Source organism: Theobroma cacao, chromosome 2, assembly GCF_000208745.1.
Source record: "Theobroma cacao cultivar B97-61/B2 chromosome 2, Criollo_cocoa_genome_V2, whole genome shotgun sequence".
NCBI classification, from domain to species: Eukaryota; Viridiplantae; Streptophyta; class Magnoliopsida; order Malvales; family Malvaceae; genus Theobroma; species Theobroma cacao.
Window position 1 is genome coordinate 2,508,217 of NC_030851.1, and position 21,817 is coordinate 2,530,033.

General features: G+C 36.7%; 7 protein-coding genes across 9 annotated transcripts; 6 read left to right on the forward strand and 1 right to left on the reverse strand.

Annotated features, from left to right (window-relative positions):
- LOC18607448 (alanine--tRNA ligase, chloroplastic/mitochondrial) lies at nt 256–7,801 on the reverse strand. Of its 3 annotated transcripts, XM_007041618.2 has the most exons (13): nt 7,524–7,801; nt 6,514–6,615; nt 6,220–6,428; nt 5,600–5,778; nt 5,387–5,465; nt 5,055–5,189; nt 4,763–4,912; nt 4,520–4,630; nt 3,479–4,396; nt 3,004–3,276; nt 1,998–2,207; nt 1,328–1,485; nt 256–1,003 (listed from the first exon to the last, which is right to left on the reverse strand). In XM_007041618.2, exons 1-13 carry the CDS (start codon nt 7,660–7,662, stop codon nt 667–669), a joined length of 3,000 nt encoding a protein of 999 aa, XP_007041680.2. In that variant the 5' UTR covers nt 7,663–7,801; the 3' UTR covers nt 256–666. The 3 variants fall into 3 exon arrangements, with proteins under 3 accessions (XP_007041680.2, XP_017971706.1, XP_017971707.1); XM_018116217.1 differs by lacking the exon at nt 7,524–7,801 and having other exon boundaries at nt 6,220–6,417; nt 6,514–6,592; XM_018116218.1 differs by lacking the exons at nt 6,514–6,615; nt 7,524–7,801 and having other exon boundaries at nt 6,191–6,220.
- LOC18607449 (auxin-responsive protein SAUR68) lies at nt 8,304–9,074 on the forward strand. Its single transcript, XM_018115174.1, has one exon. The coding sequence runs from the start codon at nt 8,458–8,460 to the stop codon at nt 8,908–8,910; it is 453 nt and encodes a 150-aa protein (XP_017970663.1). The 5' UTR covers nt 8,304–8,457; the 3' UTR covers nt 8,911–9,074.
- On the forward strand, nt 10,445–10,939 carry LOC18607450 (auxin-responsive protein SAUR68). The gene has a single exon (XM_007041625.2). The coding sequence runs from the start codon at nt 10,508–10,510 to the stop codon at nt 10,937–10,939; it is 432 nt and encodes a 143-aa protein (XP_007041687.2). The 5' UTR covers nt 10,445–10,507.
- LOC108660865 (auxin-responsive protein SAUR68-like) lies at nt 12,275–12,880 on the forward strand. The gene has a single exon (XM_018115224.1). The coding sequence runs from the start codon at nt 12,348–12,350 to the stop codon at nt 12,795–12,797; it is 450 nt and encodes a 149-aa protein (XP_017970713.1). The 5' UTR covers nt 12,275–12,347; the 3' UTR covers nt 12,798–12,880.
- Nucleotides 14,330–15,482, forward strand: LOC18607451 (auxin-responsive protein SAUR64). The gene is made up of 2 exons (XM_018114832.1): nt 14,330–14,779; nt 15,429–15,482. The coding sequence occupies exons 1-2, from the start codon at nt 14,330–14,332 to the stop codon at nt 15,480–15,482; spliced, it is 504 nt and encodes a 167-aa protein (XP_017970321.1).
- LOC18607452 (auxin-responsive protein SAUR68) lies at nt 16,204–16,662 on the forward strand. Its single transcript, XM_018114833.1, has one exon. The coding sequence runs from the start codon at nt 16,204–16,206 to the stop codon at nt 16,660–16,662; it is 459 nt and encodes a 152-aa protein (XP_017970322.1).
- LOC108660787 (auxin-responsive protein SAUR68-like) lies at nt 19,912–20,527 on the forward strand. The gene has a single exon (XM_018115163.1). It carries the CDS (start codon nt 19,985–19,987, stop codon nt 20,405–20,407), a length of 423 nt encoding a protein of 140 aa, XP_017970652.1. The 5' UTR covers nt 19,912–19,984; the 3' UTR covers nt 20,408–20,527.

Here is a 21,817-nt window from a genome sequence, read left to right on the forward strand (position 1 = left end):
ATATATGGCAATTACATTCTTTTTTTTCTTTGATGGTCATGACATGGTTATTACTTAATCAATACATAAGCATAAAATTTGATCTCCAAATCATGGCGATACCAATGTCAACCCATCTACAATACTAAAATACATACAGCACGACAGCTCATAATGCCTTCTGATGGTGCAATGATTATGGCCTTAATATATATATATATATATATATATATTCACGTGTAACTTTGCTTGAAAATTGTCTTAGGCAGACCCTACTAGTCCAGCACAACAAATTGCATATTAAAAGCATAACACTGAAATGAAAAGACCGTCGGGAAACAAAAAGGGGGCAACAGCCTATGAATGCCCATGATAGTGCCGCTATCACTTACCTAGCATTAGCTAAAACTACCAGTTAAGTGCGGCTATCATTTACCCAGCATTAGCTAAAACTACCAGCAATGTAGTAGTTGAGGAAACACTATATTCTTCTATGACATACAATTTTGGCTATGACATTCATCTTTAAAAAGAATGTAAGATTACCTGTACAGTTTTCCAGTTTCCCTCCTGCCCACCCATCTTATATAAAGGCATTCTCATCGGCCCCTGCCATCTTTACCATATTTTTATATTAAAAAAAATGGATGACACTGTATTTTGACCATGTATAAAGTTAGAAGTATCTCAGCTTGCTTTTTCAGATAGAATAGAGACAATCTCTTCCCGTGCCTTTCCAAGGGCACTTGGCAGATTCTCAGGCTTCCTCCCACCAGCTTGAGCAAAATTTGCCCTGCCACCACCTCCTCCACCACACAGCTTAGCTATGGGGCCTATAAACTTCCCAGCCTGTATACCGAGATCAACCACTGCTGGAGTGAAAGCAGCAACTAAACTAACCTTCCCTTCATCTGGACAGGAGCCCAAGATTACTGCTGCAGGATCTTGCAGTGTATCAATTAAATGCTCAGCAGCAACTTTTAGTGAATCAGCATCCACATCATCCAAGGACTCAACTAGTACCCTGGAGTAGAATGTTCAAAAGCCAAAGAACAAAAATCACAAATGTGTTCCATTAAATAGCAAAAACTATTTGATATATTTGAAATGATATTTTTATCATCAATCTTGAAAACAACATAAGATATATTTATAGATGAACAGGTATAAAGTCATAACCAGTAGTAATGACAAGTAACCCTTAGGATCGTGAGAACTCCTGAACTAATAAAGAGAATATGTTTACGACATAAATTACAAGTATTGTGACCTTTTTCCTTTTTTAGGTCCTTCGACTTGAAATAGGAAATATATAAAACTGAATTAAAAAGAAAAAAAAGGAAATTACCTTATCTTTTGTGAAGTTCCTACTTCGAATGCCTTGCTTGCAATCGTTAATGCTTTATACACTGCTGCTTTTGTATGCAAATTGGCAACTTCATTTCTTGACATTCGTAACTCCTCTAAGAGTTTTTCTACCCTGGTTGTCACTTCTTCAGCTTTCACCTGCAAAAATGATGCTAAATAACATTAAAAATCTCTGATAGTGGCCAAAGGAGAATGTTTCAAGTACTGGAGCGTCAAAACAGAAGAATCAACTGCTGACTCATGCGTAATTAAAAAGCCGTAAGGTCACAGAAGCAGAAAAAAATAGAATACATCATCTTGGAGCAATCAGAGGTTCAAGCTGAGTCAGGCATTTTCTGAAAATGATGCATAAGCTCTACATGATAAGAGGGGAAACATGAATACATCGCCAAGCCATACCCAAAAGAAAGAATTTTTGGTGAGTGGGGCAAGGGGCCATACATTTAGATGGGCTTCTGATATTGACAGACTCAAGTAAAAATGTAAATGTGTACAGTGAGACAGAAAGAAATAGCTATGGTACTTGTAGATACATACAAATCCCACTGGGAAGAGTCTTTTCGGATTGACTTCAATTTTTCAGAATGAAGCAAGTTGGGAAAAGGTTTAAGTATTATGTCATAACCACAAGGGTGGAAAAGAGAACATACCTTGAGCATGGAGCATAGATTCTTCATATGATATTCCCTGGCATTGATATATTCGATGAATGCTTCACCAGCAACAGCTTCTATGCGCCTGACTCCAGATGCAATCCCTTGCTCAGATATTATTTTGAAGACACGTATTTCAGAAGTATTTCTGACATGGGTCCCACCACAAAGTTCCATTGATATGCCAGGAACTTCCACAACTCTTACCTGCAAGGCATTACAAAATAAGGACAACTTTTAGTAAGGTAAAAGTCTGTAAACATTTGAGTTGCCGAGTAGGAACTTCCATAGTGCTATGATAGAGACCGCTAAGATAAAGTGGCATGAGATCTAGTTGAAGGATGAAAACAAAATGATTCAAAGTTTAATTTGTTTTGCTAGTCTGTCTTTACGTGCTTATTCCTCCTTGTCAGAGTCAAATCCAATGCTTAGAGAACTGGGAAGACCATTTTCTTATGCTTTTCTCCACAGTATCTTCTACTTTGGAAAAAACTGATCTGTAGCATTTTCTAGAAATGGCTAGAGTTTTCAAGACAATGTGCTTGTTTTCATTGAAGTAATCATAAACCATGATCTTTCCATTAGTGATTACAATTCTAAGTTCCAAGTAGGACACATGTAGCATGATGACCTTACACCCACACTGGAAAATTCACATTCATGATCCTATTATAGAAGTTGTGAGATATGTCAGGTTAGAAGTTCTGAAATTATAGAAGCCCAAGAGTTAAGAAAAAAAGAAACACTAAGACCATGAAAAAGTCAAACAAGGGAGCTTTCTACTTTCTAAACCCTGAATGCCTCTTCAGCTAGAACTAGGTTAACAAACAAAATCACTCTTTTCAACTAGGAATTAACAAAGAATATCTGAATAAGTTATGATTGTCAGAATGTGACGTATGTTCATAAGTTAATTAACAAAAAGGTACGATGACCCCAAACCCAAAATAAGCTAGCAATGCTTGCATAAAATTCATTGTTATAATGAAGAATGAACACAAACCTGCTCACCATATTTTTCCCCAAACATTGCAATGGCACCAGCTTCTTTTGCGTCCTTAAGAGGCATCACTTTTGTTTCAAGAAATGCTGCAGCCCCAACCCACCCATTTATCAGTCGCTCAATATCTTCAAGCTGAGTGTCAGTAAGGGCATGGCCATAGTTGAAATCAAATCTGAGACGATCAAAAGCCACCAATGAACCAGCTTGTGATATTTCCTGGCCAATTAATTTCTTAAGTGCTGCTTGTAACAAATGGGTAGCAGTGTGATGAACCTGAAAGAAGAAAACAACAAAAACCAAGATAGTTTAAACAATAAGGTAGAAGAGATCCAAAGAACACATAATACAGTAGTAAACTTTCTAGTTTGTCAATCAATTTCGCTTGAATGGATTTCATGCATAAAAGGAAGCTCTGGTTTTACTAGCTTAAGGGAAAAAAAAACCATAAAGCCACAATTAAGAATTAAGCTGGTACCTTTGCCCGCTGCCTGAGTTTTGCATCCACAGCTGCTTCAACTTCTCTGCCAACTTCCAAAACCCCCTCTCTGATAGTCCCCTTATGAACAAATATGTCACCCAGGGATTTTTGGACATCCTTGATCTCGACAACAGCTGTCTGTTGGTTTTCACCTCCAGTAACATATAGAAAACCATGATCTCCAATTTGACCACCTGATTCAGCATAAAATGGTGTTCTATTCAGCAAAACCTCTACATCATTTCCTTCAGAAACCTGTATCACTGGACTTCCATTTACCATGAGGCTTTCTACTACTGCTCGAGCGGAAAGGCTGTCATATCCTACAAATTCAGTTTCATTTATATATTCTGTAGGACTAGCACCATCTTCAGCCTCAATTTTAACAACATTATGAGCAGCCCGAGATAGACGCCTTTGGTTTTCCATCTCTTGATCAAAACCATTCATATCTACAGTAACACCATGTTCTTCAGCAATTTCTGTTGTTAACTCCACTGGAAATCCAAAAGTGTCATATAGAAGAAATGCGTCTTTTCCAGACAAGCAAGGCATAGTCCCACTTTTCTGAGCATTTGATAATGCATCTGCTAACATTTTTTCCAGTAAGATTTCTCCTCTCTCTAGAGTTTGCACAAAATGAAGCTCTTCCTTCTTCAGCTCCTCAAGAATACGGGGTGCTTTAATCTTGACATCTGAATCAATATGGGTACTTAATTCCATTACTATTTCTGCAATTGCTGGTAAAAATGCTCCTTCAAGATTATCTTGTACTTCCCCCTTTATACCAAGGGACCTGCCAGCACGAACAACCCTTCTTATAAGTCGTCGAACCACATAACCTCTACCAATATTTGATGGCAAAACACCATCGGATATGAGATATACTATTGCACGTAGATGATCTCCTACAACCTGAAAACGGTAAAAAACTTCAAATAATGAGACATATCTATTAAATAGAGTAAGAAACTTTATTTGCCAAACCAAGTATCCTAATAATAGTACAGGCTGTTACGTACAAATCGAAAAATGTACCTTCAATTTCAATTTTGTTTGCTCATCTGCCAAGGCATATGACATATTAGCCAGTTCTGATGCCTTTTCTATAATTGGATAAATCAAGTCAGTTTCATAGTTGTTTGGAACCTGCAATCAAAAAGAATAAAATATGACTCTTAATGCTTCAAAGCACATGACCTAGCAAATGATACCAATAGGATATGCCTTAAGTGAAATATTAATTTTACTTTGACGTGAGAAAGAAAAGATCATGATTACCTTTTGAAGGATGCGAGCCATACGCTCCAAGCCAAGACCAGTATCGATGTTCTTTTGTTTTAGGGGCTCAAGTGTTCCATCATCCTTTTTATTGTATTCCATGAAAACCAGATTGTAGAACTCTATAAACCTTGTATCATCCCCAAGATCCTGCAAGTTACTCATCCAGGTTAACAAAAAGGAACTGGAATTCAGAACCTATGAGTTAAAACCTCCCTTATGCCTAAACAACCTCCGAAAAACCCCCTTCCCGAATGAAAGATAAAAAAAAAATTCCTAGGTGAGTTAGTACCACATCTGCATATCCCCTCTCAGGATGGAAATCATAATAAATCTCAGAGCATGGGCCACAGGGACCAGTAGCACCACTCATCCAAAAGTTGTCATCTTCACCCATTCTTTTTATGCGTTCAACAGGAACACCCACCTGATGCAAACTTGCAACATTAAAATCATTTTAAATAACCATGAGGTAAATAGAAGGAAAACAATCACGAAAAAGACACCAAACTCAATGGACGAGCCACATTGACCAAACAAGGGAACTGCAAACGTAGAGCACGTCTACAAGGGGAACATACATGAAGCAAAAATCTAACAAGTGTAAAGCGCAGCCCAGATTACCTCCTTGTGCCATATTTCAAAAGCTTCATCATCATCTTCATACACACTTATCCATAATCTCTCAGGTGGCAACCCAAATCTGTAAGCTCAAACAACTTTCATTTTGGCATGGAAGAAATGGATGTCTATGAAGGTATCATCATGCTTAATAAATATAATGAATCAATCAATCTTAAATTTGCATCCAAAAAGCAATACTAAATTCATGCTTACTCCACGGTGGAAAGCTCCCATGACCATTGGATTGCTTCCTTCTTAAAGTAATCTCCAAAGGAGAAATTGCCTAGCATTTCAAAAAATGTATGATGCCTTGCCGTTCTGCCAACATTCTCCACATCATTTGTACGTATACACCTTTGTGCAGTAGTAGCACAAGGTACTTGTCTGGGAATCTAAACATACAGAGCTAGTTTAATCACATCAAGCTTTAACAATCAAAATAAACGAATAATGTCTAAATTTACCTTTAACACATTAATTTAACTGTCATCTTTGGCATTTAGTTGGTGTTGTTTGTCAATGACTATGCTTCAAGCCACAAAAAATAATTAAAAATGCACATCGAAGTTCAGGCTTTTCACAATATTTGAAGGATTCTTTAGAAAAGTTTCATGACATTACAATCATAGTGCCATATACACCTACAACTGACAATGTTACATAAAAGCAGTGTAATTTTGAGAAGTATTAGAAGTTTATAAGGCAAAGATTTGTCATCATTTTCATTGCTAGAGTAAAGGTGCAGTTAGTGGATGTGCTTTTGAAGTTTTGTCCTGTTTGACTAGAAATATTAGCAAAACTCACAATAGATTCATGAAGAATCTTAGCCATACTTTTCCAAGGAATATAGGCTTGAAGGGAAGCATTCCTGCAATTGTCAGTAGGACTGTTGGGTCATCTGGCACAAGAGAAGCACTAGGAATGATCTTGTGACCACGGGAAGCATAAAAATCAAGAAATCGTCGGCGTATAGAATCCCCACTGACAAGGGAATCCTTTGGCTGATCTTCCATCAATTCTGCTGTGACAGGCTGTACCGATGCTGAAAAGTCACACGGTAAGTACTATATCCACTGATAATGAAAGCTACAGTGTGACTAGTAGAATACATAATTAACTATAGCAACCTGATTTAGTTTTTGACTGATTGCCCCATGCTCCTCTCAAATAACTATTGCTACACACCAAGATGCCAGGAGAGAAAAGGGCCAAGGTTCTTGCAAGAAAGCCTGCGTTTACATGAACACAAATATCTAGGAATTAGTGCATAAGCCTAAAACACAGCACAATCTCAATGTAATCAATGCCTCACTTAGGAAAAAGAAAATCAATGGAAGATTACAATTATATATGTAAAAGTAGATTTCAAGAAATCAAGCAAATAAAGTTGCCAAGATTATGTAAAAACTCAAAAAAATTTATACAAATTGTACTTATTAGCTAGCTATTATTTGCTACTTAATTATGGAACTGTTCACTGATTCTCAAACCAAAATAATTGGGAAGAAGAGACAATGAGAACCCAATATCGACTGTGACACGATAACACAGAATCCAGAGCTCTCAAATTGAAAAATCATGTAGCCGAAGGAGCCCAAAATATTAAAATATCCATAAGAAAAAAGAGAAAAATCTCAATAATGTATACAATGAACCAATTAAAGGCTATTTTATGGACTAAACCAACCAAATAAGGAAAAGAACAAGTGGGTTTGAAAGAGTTATCTTCCTGCTTAAACTGAAATTCTTGTTTAAAACGAAATCAACGACCCAGAAACAAACACCTTGTGAACTAGACAATGTAAAGCTAAGTTGAACTAAATAGCAAGCAATTTCACTATCCAAATAACATGGGTTTGCAACTAATAAGATTAACTACAGCTTAACGTTCAAAATTTGCATAAAAAACTAAACTTGGTAAATTTATTTTCTAATCATGGACCATAAAAAGAACAACAATGCAAAAACCAAATTAAAACAAAGGAGAGAACCCAACAATTAACCAATTTTACTCACGAGTCTTGACTAATGAGGTAAAATATAGTTCAAAGCAATGTACTTTAACTAAAACTGTTTGTAGAATCGGGAACTATAAAAAGAACAAGAATCGAGAACAACAAAAGAAAGAAACTCTTACCATGTGAAATGGGAAAACTGTAATTTGATAGGCGTGGGGATGGTGGCTTTGGGAATATAATGGGGGAGGCGGGAAAAGGAACGAGATATTGGCGTCCATGAATGGGGCTTGGAGAGTGAGGCAGTTTCAGGGCTGCCATGCTCTGTTTCTGGGATAACCCAATATCCTCTGTTTTTCTTCTTTTCTTTCCCCTTCCTTTTTGAAGTGGGCGTTTTAATACGTTGCTCTAAGCATGGGAGATTGGCAGTTGGGAAGATAAGCCTTTTCTACACGGCCACACATTTCCTCTTTGTTTCTTCCAGGCTATGGTTTAAATAATAACAAGAAGGTGACCCTTAAACCATAGGCATATTTTCTCTTGTTAGAAATTGTTTTTTTCTTCTATGTGGCAATAAAATTAAACACTGGCACCACTTTCTCGAAAAAAAACAACCTTAAATCTAGTAAGCATAAGCAATAAGTTTTGCTTTTGGTAGGATTACATCCCATAGTACAGAATTTCCCATGGTTAACATTAAGAACGAAAAGGGAAGCAAAGAGGGTCCAAGTTGTTGAGACTCTAGAGTTCCCCTGTTTGGGTTCCATCCACATGTTCAAAATCGAGAGGCCTCTACACCATATACTCTCTTCCTTTGGTATGACTTTGGAAAACTCGTACTAGAACTTGCTGTGCCTATAAACTACAGGACAGAAAAAACGAGCCCCCCCTAAGCTAGTTGGTTGCCGAACACATGGAAATATAACATTTATTTCAATAGAAGAAATCACATGCTGTTGCATAGGGATTTACGACAGAAGGAAATGCTACAATAGGAGTTCTAGGCTCCTGTAAGCCCGTCGTCTATAAATACCTCGCACATTGTTTCTCCTAAGCACAGAAAAATTACCCTTTTCTCACATCCATCTCCATCCTTTAGCCGCTAAGCAAACCAGCATGATTAGCACAAAGATTCTGATCAGAATGGCAAGAAAGTGGCAGAAAACGGCTGCCATTGGCAGGAAGAGGCTTGCTTCATCGAGGACTGATCGAAAGATGGCTGGTGCAAACCGTTCTAATAAATCATCAGTGGTTGATAAAGGGCATTTTGTAATCTACACAACTGATAAGAAGCGTTTTGTGATTCCCTTGGCGTATCTTTGCAACAACATCATTCTCGAGCTCTTGAAGATGTCTGAAGAGGAGTTTGGACTGCCAAGTGATGGGCCTATAACATTGCCGTGTGATTCAGTTGTCATGAATTACATTGTCTCCCTGGTAAAACGAGGATTAACTAGGGATTTGGAGAAAGCTGTGGTGAACTCTGTTGCAAGCTACCGCTGCTCAACGAATACTACTTATTTCCACCAAGGACACGCAGACCAACAGTCACTTGTTTGTGGATTCTAAGGAAATTAGTATTCAGTACTGTAAATGGTTTATGTTAAACAAAATGGAAGCTCTTGTAAATGTTGAAACCTGTTCTGTACGTATACCAGTACATGTTAAGGTGTAATATAGTCATTTTTTGAGAAATGCAATAGCAATATTAATGACTATAATGGTTTGGCGCCTGTCCTTTTGCTAGTGCTATACTGAATGTTTCTGCAAAGATTCTTGCATCAGTTTCTACAATCTTCAGATTTAACTTTTTTAGCTTTCATACATCAATTTTTGGTCTGATAACCTCATGTGCATACGCAATAGAGGTAGGTAGCAGGGGAAGTCCAAATGTTATGCATGTTGTTTAGTTCATGCCTTTGGAATTGGAAGGCATGGCCATTTCTTTAGATAGGTTAACTATGCACCAGCAATTAATTGGACTTTCTTCTACCGAGAATACTTTCTTGGGTTTTACACTAACCACCGGAGACCTATCTGCAACTATTATCATGAGAGGGGTACTCAATGTTGCTTTAAATCATAGTGTCTGGTTCTATTAAATTATGTAGCAGGCTAGTTTTAATGAAATTTTTTACTCTTTTGAGATGGCAAGGTTTCAGAGCTCATACCTAATGCTGCTGCCACAGAATTTTTTCCCCATCTTGCTGTCTAATCTGATTTTCACTGGGGTTCAAATCTTTAGTTCAGCACTAGGCCAGTTGCAAGTTAGTCTAATTTTATTTATCGGTATTTAACGGTTAAAATGAAGCAACTTGAAATGCAAGGGGGAGAAACAAGGATCTAACATAACATGCCCCAACTATGCTTATTGAGGAACACTAGGCACGGCATAACCAACTTTAATAGAGACAGAGCAAGCTGAGGGACAAAGCAGAGAATTTCTCAATGCTTCACTTTTTATTTTCTTGCTCTAAATTTTGTTGGCTCCACATGTATCTTTGTCTTTTAGCATTCATATTAAGCTAAATACGTATTTTAACGTAACTAATCAGTGATTTGCATTGATAATCACATCATAATACCAAAGCACATGACCTCATATAGGACTCCTATAGCTCCTGGTTGTCCTATCTCCTTTCACTGCATCATCCTTATCATTAGAGATTCTTTTTTTAAGCATGTAAAGGATTCTCATCTTCTTCCATATCGATCTTATTGAAAGTAAAAGGTTGATTACTTCTAAAAAGCATGAAATTAGCTTGGTTTCAGCTGGCATTTTAGCATTTTAGGTGGTTCCCACTTGCTAAGATGTCCTCTTTATTTTATATCATCTATTTTTATTGTTGTTAGAATGAAATTTATAACTATGCAGAAGCAGTAGCATCTTCTGCGTCCTTAAGCCTCAAGACAGAAAAGAGGGATCTCCACCAAGGCAGTACGTTGGGAGCCAAACATGCGAAAATATGTCCATGCAAGCATCTATTTCAAAATAGAAGTAATCACATGCTTTTGCTTGGAGATTCACTCCAGAAAGAAAAGGTACAAATCAAGTTGTTTTTGCTCTTTGTATATAAACATCAGTTCTATTGCTTCCCCTCAGCACAAATTACCATTTCTCAATCTTGCTTGAAGTCATAAATCCACTAATCTCAAAGCAAGCAACATGATCAGCACAAAGAAGCTTACCAGAATGGCGAGAAATTGGCAGAAGAAGGCTGCCATTGGGAGGAAAAGAATCACTTCAAACATGATGGCTAGTAAGAAACCATCAGTGGTTGATAAAGGCCATTTTGTTATCTACACAACGGATAAAAGGCGTTTTGCAATACCCCTGGTGTATCTCAGCAACAGCATCTTCCTTAAACTCTTGAAGATGTCTGAAGAGGAGTTTGGACTGTCCAGTGATGGGCCTATAACATTGCCATGTGATTCACTTGTCATGAATTGCATAATCTTGCTCATCCAACGAGGTTTAGCTAAGGATTTAGAGAAAGCTGTGCTCAATTCCCGTAATTATTATGTCTGTTCATCATATGGTACAACTTTTTCCAATGAAGGACATGCAAATCAACTGTCACTTGTTTGCGGATTCTGAGTAACGTGTATAGTCTTGAATCTTGTAAATGATTCAGGGAAAGAGAGAAAAGTATCATGTAAATGAATGAAACTACTGTAGTGGTTATCAAAGATGTTTCAGTGTAAAAAGGTAGTAACTATTTATGTTAAATGTAATACTAACACCTTTTGATAATTAAAATGAGTTGATGGCTCTCCCTTTGCTACTTTCTCATGAACTCATCTACAAAATAATGAAAAATGCAACTACAATAATATTAGGTTTCATACATATCAAAGTTATAGCGATGTCTCATGATGTGCCAGAAATGGCAATTACAATGTTTTTTTACAGTTTGTATGATCAAATTTTTTGTGCATTGGCAACAGCTAGTGATAGCAGTAAAAGTTTGCATGCTGCTTAACTCAGGCAAAGGGAAGCCTATTTGGTGTCTCTGGGACAGTTCATCTTTGCACCACCAGGAAACTGATTAATGGACTCTGCAATAAAGAAATAATTGCAGGGCTAAACCAGATGTTATGCAAACTTCTTGTATTTGTTTACCTAGCAGTAAAAATAGAAGGAATTGAATGCTGTGCACTGGCCAAAGAAGAAAAATTGCAAAGAACGTCTAACATGATGTATTACAGTCCATCTACCTTGCTTAGTAAGTAACAGTGTATCCACAACATAACCAACTCTGATAGGGACTGACCAAATCAAGGTGGGAGCAGAGAACCTTTCAATGCTTTTTTTTTTTTTTTTGCCTTCTTCTGTTGGCTCCCCATGTCCTTTTGTTGTTCAGTATCCTCATGTATTTAATTAAAATTCTTTATTGAATATTCCAACACAACAAAGTACATCGTCTTTGACCTTGTACATAAATGCAACAGTCAATTAGTGATAATATTACTTATTTCTTCAAGGATGCCATTTACATAAAGTTCCAAATCTAGCACACCTGGTGATAGTCATCTGCAACTTTCTTGTTTACATAGTTTTATCCACAGTCTTTGGATCGACAAAAGGACACAATTTAACTAACCATGTGATTTTGTTAAACTTGTAGAAGATATGATTCGGTCTTGCTTCTTACTTGTCAATTGACAGCATCAAGGCATGAATTCCATACTCATACAATATTCTATAGGATATAAGAAACTTCATTATCTTCCAAATTTCACTCTTGGAATTCCCTTAATTGGTCTTAACTAGAATCCAGAACATTCTGCAAAGTTGCAAACGTAGATTCCGATAGAAGTAATTACATGCTGCAGCATTGAATTTCACAGCACAAGGCCGGCCAGCATAGCAAGGAGTTTTTGCTCTTCCTGTATAAATAGTAGACTGACTTCCTTCGTAGAGTATTACAAGCAATCACATCCTAGTCAACCTTTTTATTTTCTTGCTCTAAGATTTCCCTCCGCAACACATAAAGTAAGCAAGCATGATTACCACAAAGAAGCTTATCAGAGTGGCAATAAAGTGGCAGAAGATAGCAGCCATAGGAAGGAAAAGAATTACTTCAGCAAGGACTAATAAAAAGATGGATTCTGCAAGTCATTCTAATAAATCATCAGCAGTTGATAAAAGCTACTTTTTTATCTACACAATGGATGAGAAACGTTTTGTGATTCCCTTGGCGTCTCTCAGCAACATCATTTTCCATGAACTCTTAAAGATGTCTGAAGAGGAGTTTGGACTACCACGTGATGGGCCTATAAAATTGCCTTGTGATTCAGTTGTCATGAATTACATTGTCTCCCTAGTGAAGCAAGGATTAGCTGAGGATTTGGAGAGAGCTGTACTCAATTCCATTACAACCTATCGCTGCTCATCAGATACTTATTTTCATCAAGGACATGGAGATCGACAGTTACTTGTTTGTGGATTCTGAGTGAATTGACATTAAAACATGTAAACAATCTGGTATACGGAAGGAGCATAGAGAAATTAAATCTCTTTCTAGGTGTAAGTAATACAAAGTATCATAGTGTATTTTTCATTGTAAAATGCAATAGACATCATTGAGAACTAAAATAAGTTGTTGCCTATCTCCTTGATATACAGTTGCAACATTTCAGGAAGTTAGCTTCCTTTTGCTTTATAATTCACCGAACAACTTAGGTTCAGTTCTAAAATGTTATCTGCAGATCCACCAACCTGACATGATATTTTCCTAGCATCAGTGACTATAATCTTAGGGCGTTAACATGATCTATCTCAGAAAATGATTATGTTATGCACATGGATAGCCAATGGAGCTAGATAGCAGAATTCATAACTGTGGGAGGTCCATTTTAGTCCATATCTATTAATTTCAGGCAGTTTAATAATTTTGCACCACCACTCTAACTTGTATCCTAACTAGAAGGCCTACCAAAGACCAGCTGTTCTGACATATGAAGAGGGTGCCCCGGATACTAGACAGAAAACATGTTCAACTGATTTTTGCCATCCATCAAGATTACACGATTGCCTAATTTTAGTTGCTTGAATAGGTAAACTGAGAGAAGATCTGCAACAAACACAAGTGGAATATTATTCCATGTGCAGAGGCAGAGTTCCAAACCTCCTGTCACTGCAGCATATATATTTTCCGTTATTTATTGCCCATATTTTATCTTTCTTTAGTTTTTTCCTAGGGCTCCAAATTAATAATTTGATGCTATTTAAGCCAGATGCAGTTTGTTAGGATTATTTTTTTATGGCAAGTGAGATGCAGGGGAACCAGCCTTGGTTCCTCTTGTGTTCTGATCGGGACAGAGCAAATCAAGGTACAAAGAAGAGAACTTCTCAAAGTGTTCCTTTCTTGTTCTAAATCTCCTTGGTTCCTCTCGTACCTTTGTCTTTTGCATTCATATGAATATAAAAACTTAGTTAACGGTTTGCATTGGTTACCACTTCACAGGAAAAGCACAAGATCTTAACCTTGTCTAGGACTATAAATTGTTTTTTTAGCTGTTTTTCTTCACTTCATTCCAAGTAAATTGATCATTTCTAGAAAGCATAACAGATTAAAGTGAACTGTTTTTAACTAACATTGGTTTAAAAAGCAAAAACAAAGTTATGGAACTAAATCTGGATCTCGCCTTGTTTAGAATCTTCTTTCGTTTATATCTATTCTTGTGGTTGTGAGAGAGGAATATGACCTTTCAATACTTGTAACACCTACTACGTCCTCAAACTACAAGACAGAAACTAGAAAAGGCCTGTTGGCTGGCAAACAAGTGAAAATGTGTCCATGCAAACATCTATTTCAATAGAAATAATCGTAACCTTTTGCTTAGAGATTCACAGCGGAAGGAAAGCTACAAATGAAGTTCCTTTTCGCTCTTTGTCTATAAATATCACAATATTTCCTTCCCTTCCGCACCACAGAATTCCCACTCTAATTCATCAATCACTTTGTCAGAAAAGCAAGCAATTATGATTAGCACAAAGAAGCTCATCAGAATGGCAAGGAAGTGGAGGAAGATAACTGCCATTGGGAGGAAAATAATTACTTCACCAAGGACTAACGGAAAGATGGTTGCTGCAGATGGTTCTAATAAAGCATCAGTCGCTTATAAAGGCCATTTTGTTGTCTACACAATGGATAAGAAGTGTCTTGTGATTCCCTTGGCGTATCTCAGCAACAGCATTTTCCGAGAACTTTTTAAGATGTCTGAGGAGTTTGGACTGTCAAGCGATGGGCCTATAACATTGCCGTGTGATTCAGTCACCATGAGTTACATAGTCTTGTTGGTACAACGAGGGTTAGCTAAGGATTTGGAGAAAGCAGTGCTCAATTCCATGACTGGGCACCGCTGCTCATCATACACTACATTTTTCCATGAAGGACATGCTGACCAACAGTCACTTGTTTGTGGGTTCTGGGTAAATTAACCATGTAAAACACTCTGCAACCCCTAGAAAATAGAAGAAACTTGTAAATGACTAAAGCTACTGTAGTCTAAGTCAAAAAGATGTTTCATTGTAGTATAGTGCCTTCATGACATGCAGTCGACCTTTTCAACAACTACAACGAGTTAATTTCTCCCCTTGCTACTGCCTTTTATCTTTCTGAGGAAGACATAATCTTGTTCATCGACCCAACAAGGCTTGGCTAAGGGTTTTAAGAAAATTGTTCTAATTCCCTTAATATATATCGCTGTTCATCATAAACTACTTTAATCCATGAAGGGTATGCAGATCAACAGTCAGTTGTTTGTGGATTCTGAGTAATGTATATAAAAGAGAAAAGTATCTTGTACATGATTGAAACTACTGTACTGGTTATCAAAGATGTTTCTCTGTAAAAAAGTAACCATATATGTGAAATGTAACATTAGCACTTTTGATAATTGAAATGAGTTGATAGCTCTCTCTCTGCTACTGTCTCATGAGACGGAATAATGAAAACTGAAAACTAGAAGTAGTATTAGATTTCATATAAATTTCTATTCTGGATGTCTCTTAACATGCCAGAAACAAGCATTTACAATGTTTAACAGTTTGTATGATCAAAATTTTTGTGGACTTGCAGCAGCAATTGATAGCAGTTACAATGTTTAACATAACCAACTCTGACAAGGACTGACCAAGTGAAGGCAGAAGCAGCGAACCTTTCAATGCATTTGTTTTCTTCTTCTTCTTCCAATGTCCTTATGTTTTTCAGTATCTTCTTGTATCTAACTTTAATCTTTATTAAATATTCCACCACAACAAAGCAGATTGTCTTCGACTTCTGTATAGAACTCCAACAGTCAATTAGTATTATATTACTAATTTCTTCAAGGGTGCCATTTACCTAAAGTTCCAAATCTATCACACCTTGTTTTAGTCATCTGCAAGTTTCTTGTTTACATAGTTTTATCCTCAGTCTTCGAATGGACAAAAACAGTTTAACAAACCATGTGATTTCGTTAAATTTCTAGAAGATATGATTCGGTTTTGCTTCTTGTCAATTTACAGCATCAAGGCATGAATTCAGTACTCGCACAATATTTAATATGATATGAGAAATTTCATTATCTTCCAAATTTCACTCTTGGAATTCCCTAACTGGTCTTAACTAGCATTCAAAGAATCATAGTAAAGTTGCAAACGTCGATTCCAATAGAAGTAATTACATGCTTCAGCATTGAAATTCACAACACAAGTACGTCGAGCATATAGCAAGGAATTTCTGCTCCTCCTGTATAAATAGCAGGCCGACTTCCTTCCCTCAGTGTCACTAGCAAACACATCCCAATCAAACCTCCTTATTTCATTTTCTTGCTCTAAGATTTCCATTCACACAACACATAAAGTAAGCAAGCATGATTACCCCAAAGAAGCTTATCAGGATGGCAAGAAAGTGGCAGAAGACAGCTGCCATTGGAAGGAAAACAATTACTTCAGCAAGGACAAATTACAAAAAGATGGCTGCTGCAAGTCATTCTAAACAATCATCAGTGGTTGAGAAAGGCTACTTTGTTATCTACACAATTGATGAGAGACGTTTTGCGATTCCCTTGGCGTTTCTCAGAAACAGCATTTTCCAGGAACTCTTAAAGATGTCTGAGGAGGAGTTCGGACTGCCAAGTGATGGGCCTATAACATTGCCATGCGATGCAGTCGTCATGAATTACATTATCTCCCTTGTGAAACGAGGATTATTAGCTAAGGATTTGGAGAGAGCAGTGCTCAGTTCTATTACTGGCTATCGCTTCTCATCATACAGTACGTTTTTCCATGAAGGACATGATGACCAACAGTCACTTGTTTGGACATGCTGACCAGACCGGAGGCGTTTCGCAATGCCCTTGGCCAATCTTAGCTAGTGCTTTGCGTCAAGGGTGTTGAAGCCAGCAACTTGTTTTCTGGGTACCGAAACGGAACATAATACCAGGATTCTTGTAAATTAAAGGACAAAGAGATTGTTATTGTAAATTGCACATGTATGTTGACTATTGATATCCCTAGACAAAATACATCTGATTACTACAACTGAGCAAAAGACATTGATATCCCTGGACAGGCGTCATGACCACACCTGTTTCGGGAGTTAGACTCGATCCAACTAGAATACATGCACGAGTTTTGAGAAAACAGCAAACTCAAACAGCAATCTAGGGAGGGAAAAGCAAAAGATAGAGATAATGGAGAGGGAGCGGAATGAGTTGATGATGAATCTTTCTGTTTCAATTCAACCTGCGGTGAATAACTCATATCTATTTCACTATTTGTAGAGGAAGCCAGAGCTGGTGAGCTGAAGAGGGAGTAGTATATCCTGATCAAGCCTTTGTTTTTTGTCTTGATGTAGGGGTTCAAGTTTACTCCATTTAATCTTCCATTATTTTGCACTAGCTAATGTGTATTGACAGTAATATTGTTGGGTTATATGATCTCTAGTGGATTTTATATATGACGTTTGTCATCTATAGATTGGGTAAAATACCCCAAATCGAGATGCCAGGGAAATCCGTTGCTCGAGGTGTTTTTTAATTAATAAAATTATATAATAATAATTTTAAAAATTAATTAATGATAAAATTATTTTTTTTTACTTTTGTCGCATCATTAAATTGATAAAAACACTAACAGTTGATTAATTGTTGAACTTACATGTCTAGCAGAAAATATTTTTTTGAAGCAGAGTGTTCATTTTGAAAACTAATAGACACTCTCATAATTTCGATTAAAACTTAAAGAGTTCATTTTAAAAATCAATAGATCTTTATATAATTTCGATCAAGACTTAAATAATAAGGATATTTTACCCTAAATTTTATAATAAAAGTTGGTGTTATTTCATCTTCCATCTTATTATGCAATCATTAAAACTTATATCAAAGTTTGAGTCAATTATTATGAATAATTTCAATTTAAATTTCTAAGATTCATGTGATTTAAACTCAAAAATTTACTACACTCGAACATTTGGTTTATTGATTGGTGCATAATCATTCTGCCTAAAGAGCAGGGTTCGAATCCCTCTCTTCCAATTATTAAAAAAAAAAAACTCAAAAAATTACTAGATTTATAGTATTTGGGTTTGGATCATTACAAAATTACTTCATTTTTTTGTTATAATAACTTCTTTTATTAGGTTTGTTTTCCATTTTTTATTGCCTGCTTGTATAATAGTAATGAATTGATAGATAAAGAAGTTAGTTGGTTTAAACAATGTCAATTTAGCCTATAAGCATAAAATTCGAAGAGGCGGTTCCAAACTCCCAAAGGGGAATCTTTACAATTTCCCTTGTACTTTGGAGCTGGACCGTCCAACGATCAAGTACATAGGTTTTAACTAGCATGTGGGAACAAACTTAGTTGCAGGTAGTATTGTTGGAAGATCCCACTCTCGTGAGTCTTTAGTTTATATCAATGCAATGCATGAAATTGGTTCACTCCCAAAAAAAAATAATAATTCCTACTGTACTTCTGCATTGAAATGCTCGCCCCTAGGAAAACTTCAAGTATAGGAGCTTTTCTTTCCTTATATATATAGGTGAAGCAACAAGTTGATTGCTTCCATCCATCAATAGGACACCATTTTCAGGGTTCTTTTGGTAAGACAGATACACATTTATCAGACAGAGAGTAAAGCCAGAACGATGAGCAGCAAGAAACTTAACAGAATGGCATGGAAGTGGCAGCAAATGACTGTCATGGGGAGGAAAAGGATTTCTTTCCAGGGGATGGCTAATGCAAAAGTCATTGCAGGCAGTGATGATAAATCATCGGTGGCTGAAAAGGGTCATTTTGTCATCTACACCACAGATCAGAAGCGCCGTGTCGTTCCCTTAGCGTATCTCAGCAGTAACAAGTGAAGACAGCCCCTTTACGGTTTGATATTTTTTTATCAGATTTGCACCATGATTAAACTATGTTGTTGCATCCTGATAGGCTTGGCAGAATGGTGATATTGCCTGTAGGAGGGTTCTGATCCAGACACAATTTGTCTTTCACATATGCAAATGGACTTCAATGATCTGATATGATCAAGTCTGGAAATGAAAAAAGCAAGAAATATTGCCCACTGTGCTTATTCTTCTGGAAGAATAGTACATACAGGGTAACGAACTCTGATCACAATCATGATTCAAGACAATAGTTTAGCCTGGCAACATGGCATAGCCACTTGGTCAGAACATGTTTTTTCTTCTCATTTTCCATTTTTCATTCTATCTGAATCTTCCTTTCCCAGTATCAGATAAAACCAAAATTATTCTGATATAAATAATTCATTATGGCAGGGCTACTCGGCCTCTGTCTTGTCACTTGTTTTATTCCCAGAAGAAATCTTTGTAGTAATATATTTAATTATATTGATGATCTCTGCACATGTATACTATGGAACTCAAACCCTGTCATGTTGAGAATCAAAGTGCATAACCCTCCCAAATTTCCCTCTTAGAAATTCCTGACATCGGTCTTAGTTTATATCTGAATAATCACAGTTAGTTAATAGGAGTCAGATGTACAAGAACATGTCAGCTACTGAAACATCTATTCCACTCTAACGAATCACATGTTTTTTCCCTTAGAAAGTCACAATGCAGGAAAGCTACATGGAAACGATTCTGTCGAGCAAAGCTACAGAGGAAGGAATACATTAAACCTTGTGCACATAAAAATGCCTATTTTGATACCTTCTCTCTGATCTAAGAGCTTGAATCTCCACTCTTCTTGAGTGCATTCATCAGTCCTTGCAGGAAGTGGCAATGTCAATGAGACAAATTATTTACATCATGGGGTGAGGGTCATATCTTGAGCAGAAATCCACAATTAATGGTGTTTCCATGGAAATAAACAAAACGCATGATAAACAAGTTACAATGGCCTACCATATAAGGTTTTTTTGCTTCATGGTTGTAGATAACAAACATACATGCAAGTCTAACCACCTCTTTGCTTCAATATTCACATGGCTTTACATCCTACCAACCTCACAACAAAGCAGAAGCATCAACTGCTGTCTATCCTACTGACTCTATAAAATCAACTGACCTTTGTAGCCTAAAGCATAACAGCAGAAAAGATCCTTCCTAGAAATTTCAAGTTCAGCAATAGATCTCTTTGTACTGGTTTCTTAAGAGTCCTCATTCAGCTAAAATGATCAATGCAAAAAGGCTCATTGAATTGGCAAGGAAGTGGCAGAAAATGGCTGCAATCAAGCGTAGGAGAATCTCATTTCCAAAACAGAACACGGATGCAGATCCAGCAGCCACCAGTGGTAAAGGCCATTTCGCTGTTTACACCACTGATAAGAAGCGATTTGTGGTTCCCTTGAAATATCTCAATACAAATCTCTTCAGAGAGCTCCTGAAAATGTCTGAGGAAGAGTTTGGAATTCCAGCTGATGGACCGATCACTTTGCCTTGCGATAGCACCTTCTTGGAGTATATCACGCCTTTCACTCAAGGATGTGTGCCTGAAGATCTAGAGAAAGCATTGCTCACCACCCTGACAACATGTCATTGCTCAGCACCTTCTCTAGGACAGAGTCACCAAGAAGCCCTTATTTGTGGCTATTGAACTAATCATGATGAATTCTTCTAGTCTTGTTGTATGCAAGTCACAGTTTTGACACCTGCAATCTGAGTACTTGATTTTCTGTTCTGTGAATATGAATGAGCAACTTATTTTGATTTTCTATGGATCCATTATCTTGAATTGTTATGGATGAATAAGCCTGGCTTTGCTATTTTAATTACAATTAGTTTAGTCACCTTTCATTTATACGAAGACCAAAAATTTCTGGGGCCTACTGCAATATTCTATTAATCAGACGTAAAATGCTAACTAATCAAGTATATATTGTTTCATCAAACTCCTCAAGCTTTTCTAGGACATAGGCCATTGGGGAAAAGCTTCACCTTGTGCCCTTCATCTCCTTCAATTAACTAACTGATAAGTACTAAAATGCTTGCAGATTGGTTGTATAGAATCTCCAAAACAAGGAAACCTTTGTCCTCATAGATATAAAGGTTAACCTCTAAACAGTGTATGAAACTTCAAGATCAAAGAGAAGTCTTCAAAATCTAGTTTACATCACAGAAGATGAAACATATGCATGTATTTTTCGGGTTATCCAATCAGACAAGAAGAGTTGACCATCCAGTTTCAGTTTTTGGGGCAAGGCTCTGTGAAGTTATGGTGCATGTAACTGCACTCTTCAGTTCCATCATTTTTTGTTTTCCTTCGCTTTGTCCAGAGGCTTTAGTCCTAAAAAAGAATGTAGCAGCTTTGATATTTCATCTAGTCCCAATGCATCCTGTTGGCTTCATTTACACTTTGTTTTTTTCTATTTTTCTTCCATGTGACTCTTGGGGGAATAATTTTGTAAACTAGTAAATTAAATAAAATTTGGAATTGACTTTTTCTACACAGTATAATGCATCAGAAAGTAAAGGAATGAGCAACAAAAGCAAGGCTCATATAAGAAAATACATGCTTCAGTTAAAATTTGATTGGTAGAAGATTTTTATCTTAAAAGTATACAGTATGAGCTGCAGGTCCCTTTTTTTCTTGCTAACTAATCTTATTTCATAGGCATGTACTCATGTAGGTCCAGTAGTAATTATTTCTTCTGTCAAATGAAGACTGAAACAAGGATATCCCAATTTGCCTACTTTTGCCAACTATCCTATTCTCATTGATTACCAATTTTTCTACAGCTTTTATACATGGTTTTTTAAAGATTGTTGGCTGATAGATAGGAAGTTAAGAAAATGATAAGTTGAATACATGCTCCACCGATGTCATGCTGCTGTCTGATGAAAGTAAACATCCCTATCTCACCAACACACACATCTTCCAACCACATGGCTCTGCTTCTCTTGAGCCCCTGCATTGTGTAATCTATCTTGATATACATATATATATATATATATATATATATATATATATATATATATATATATATATATATATATATATATATAT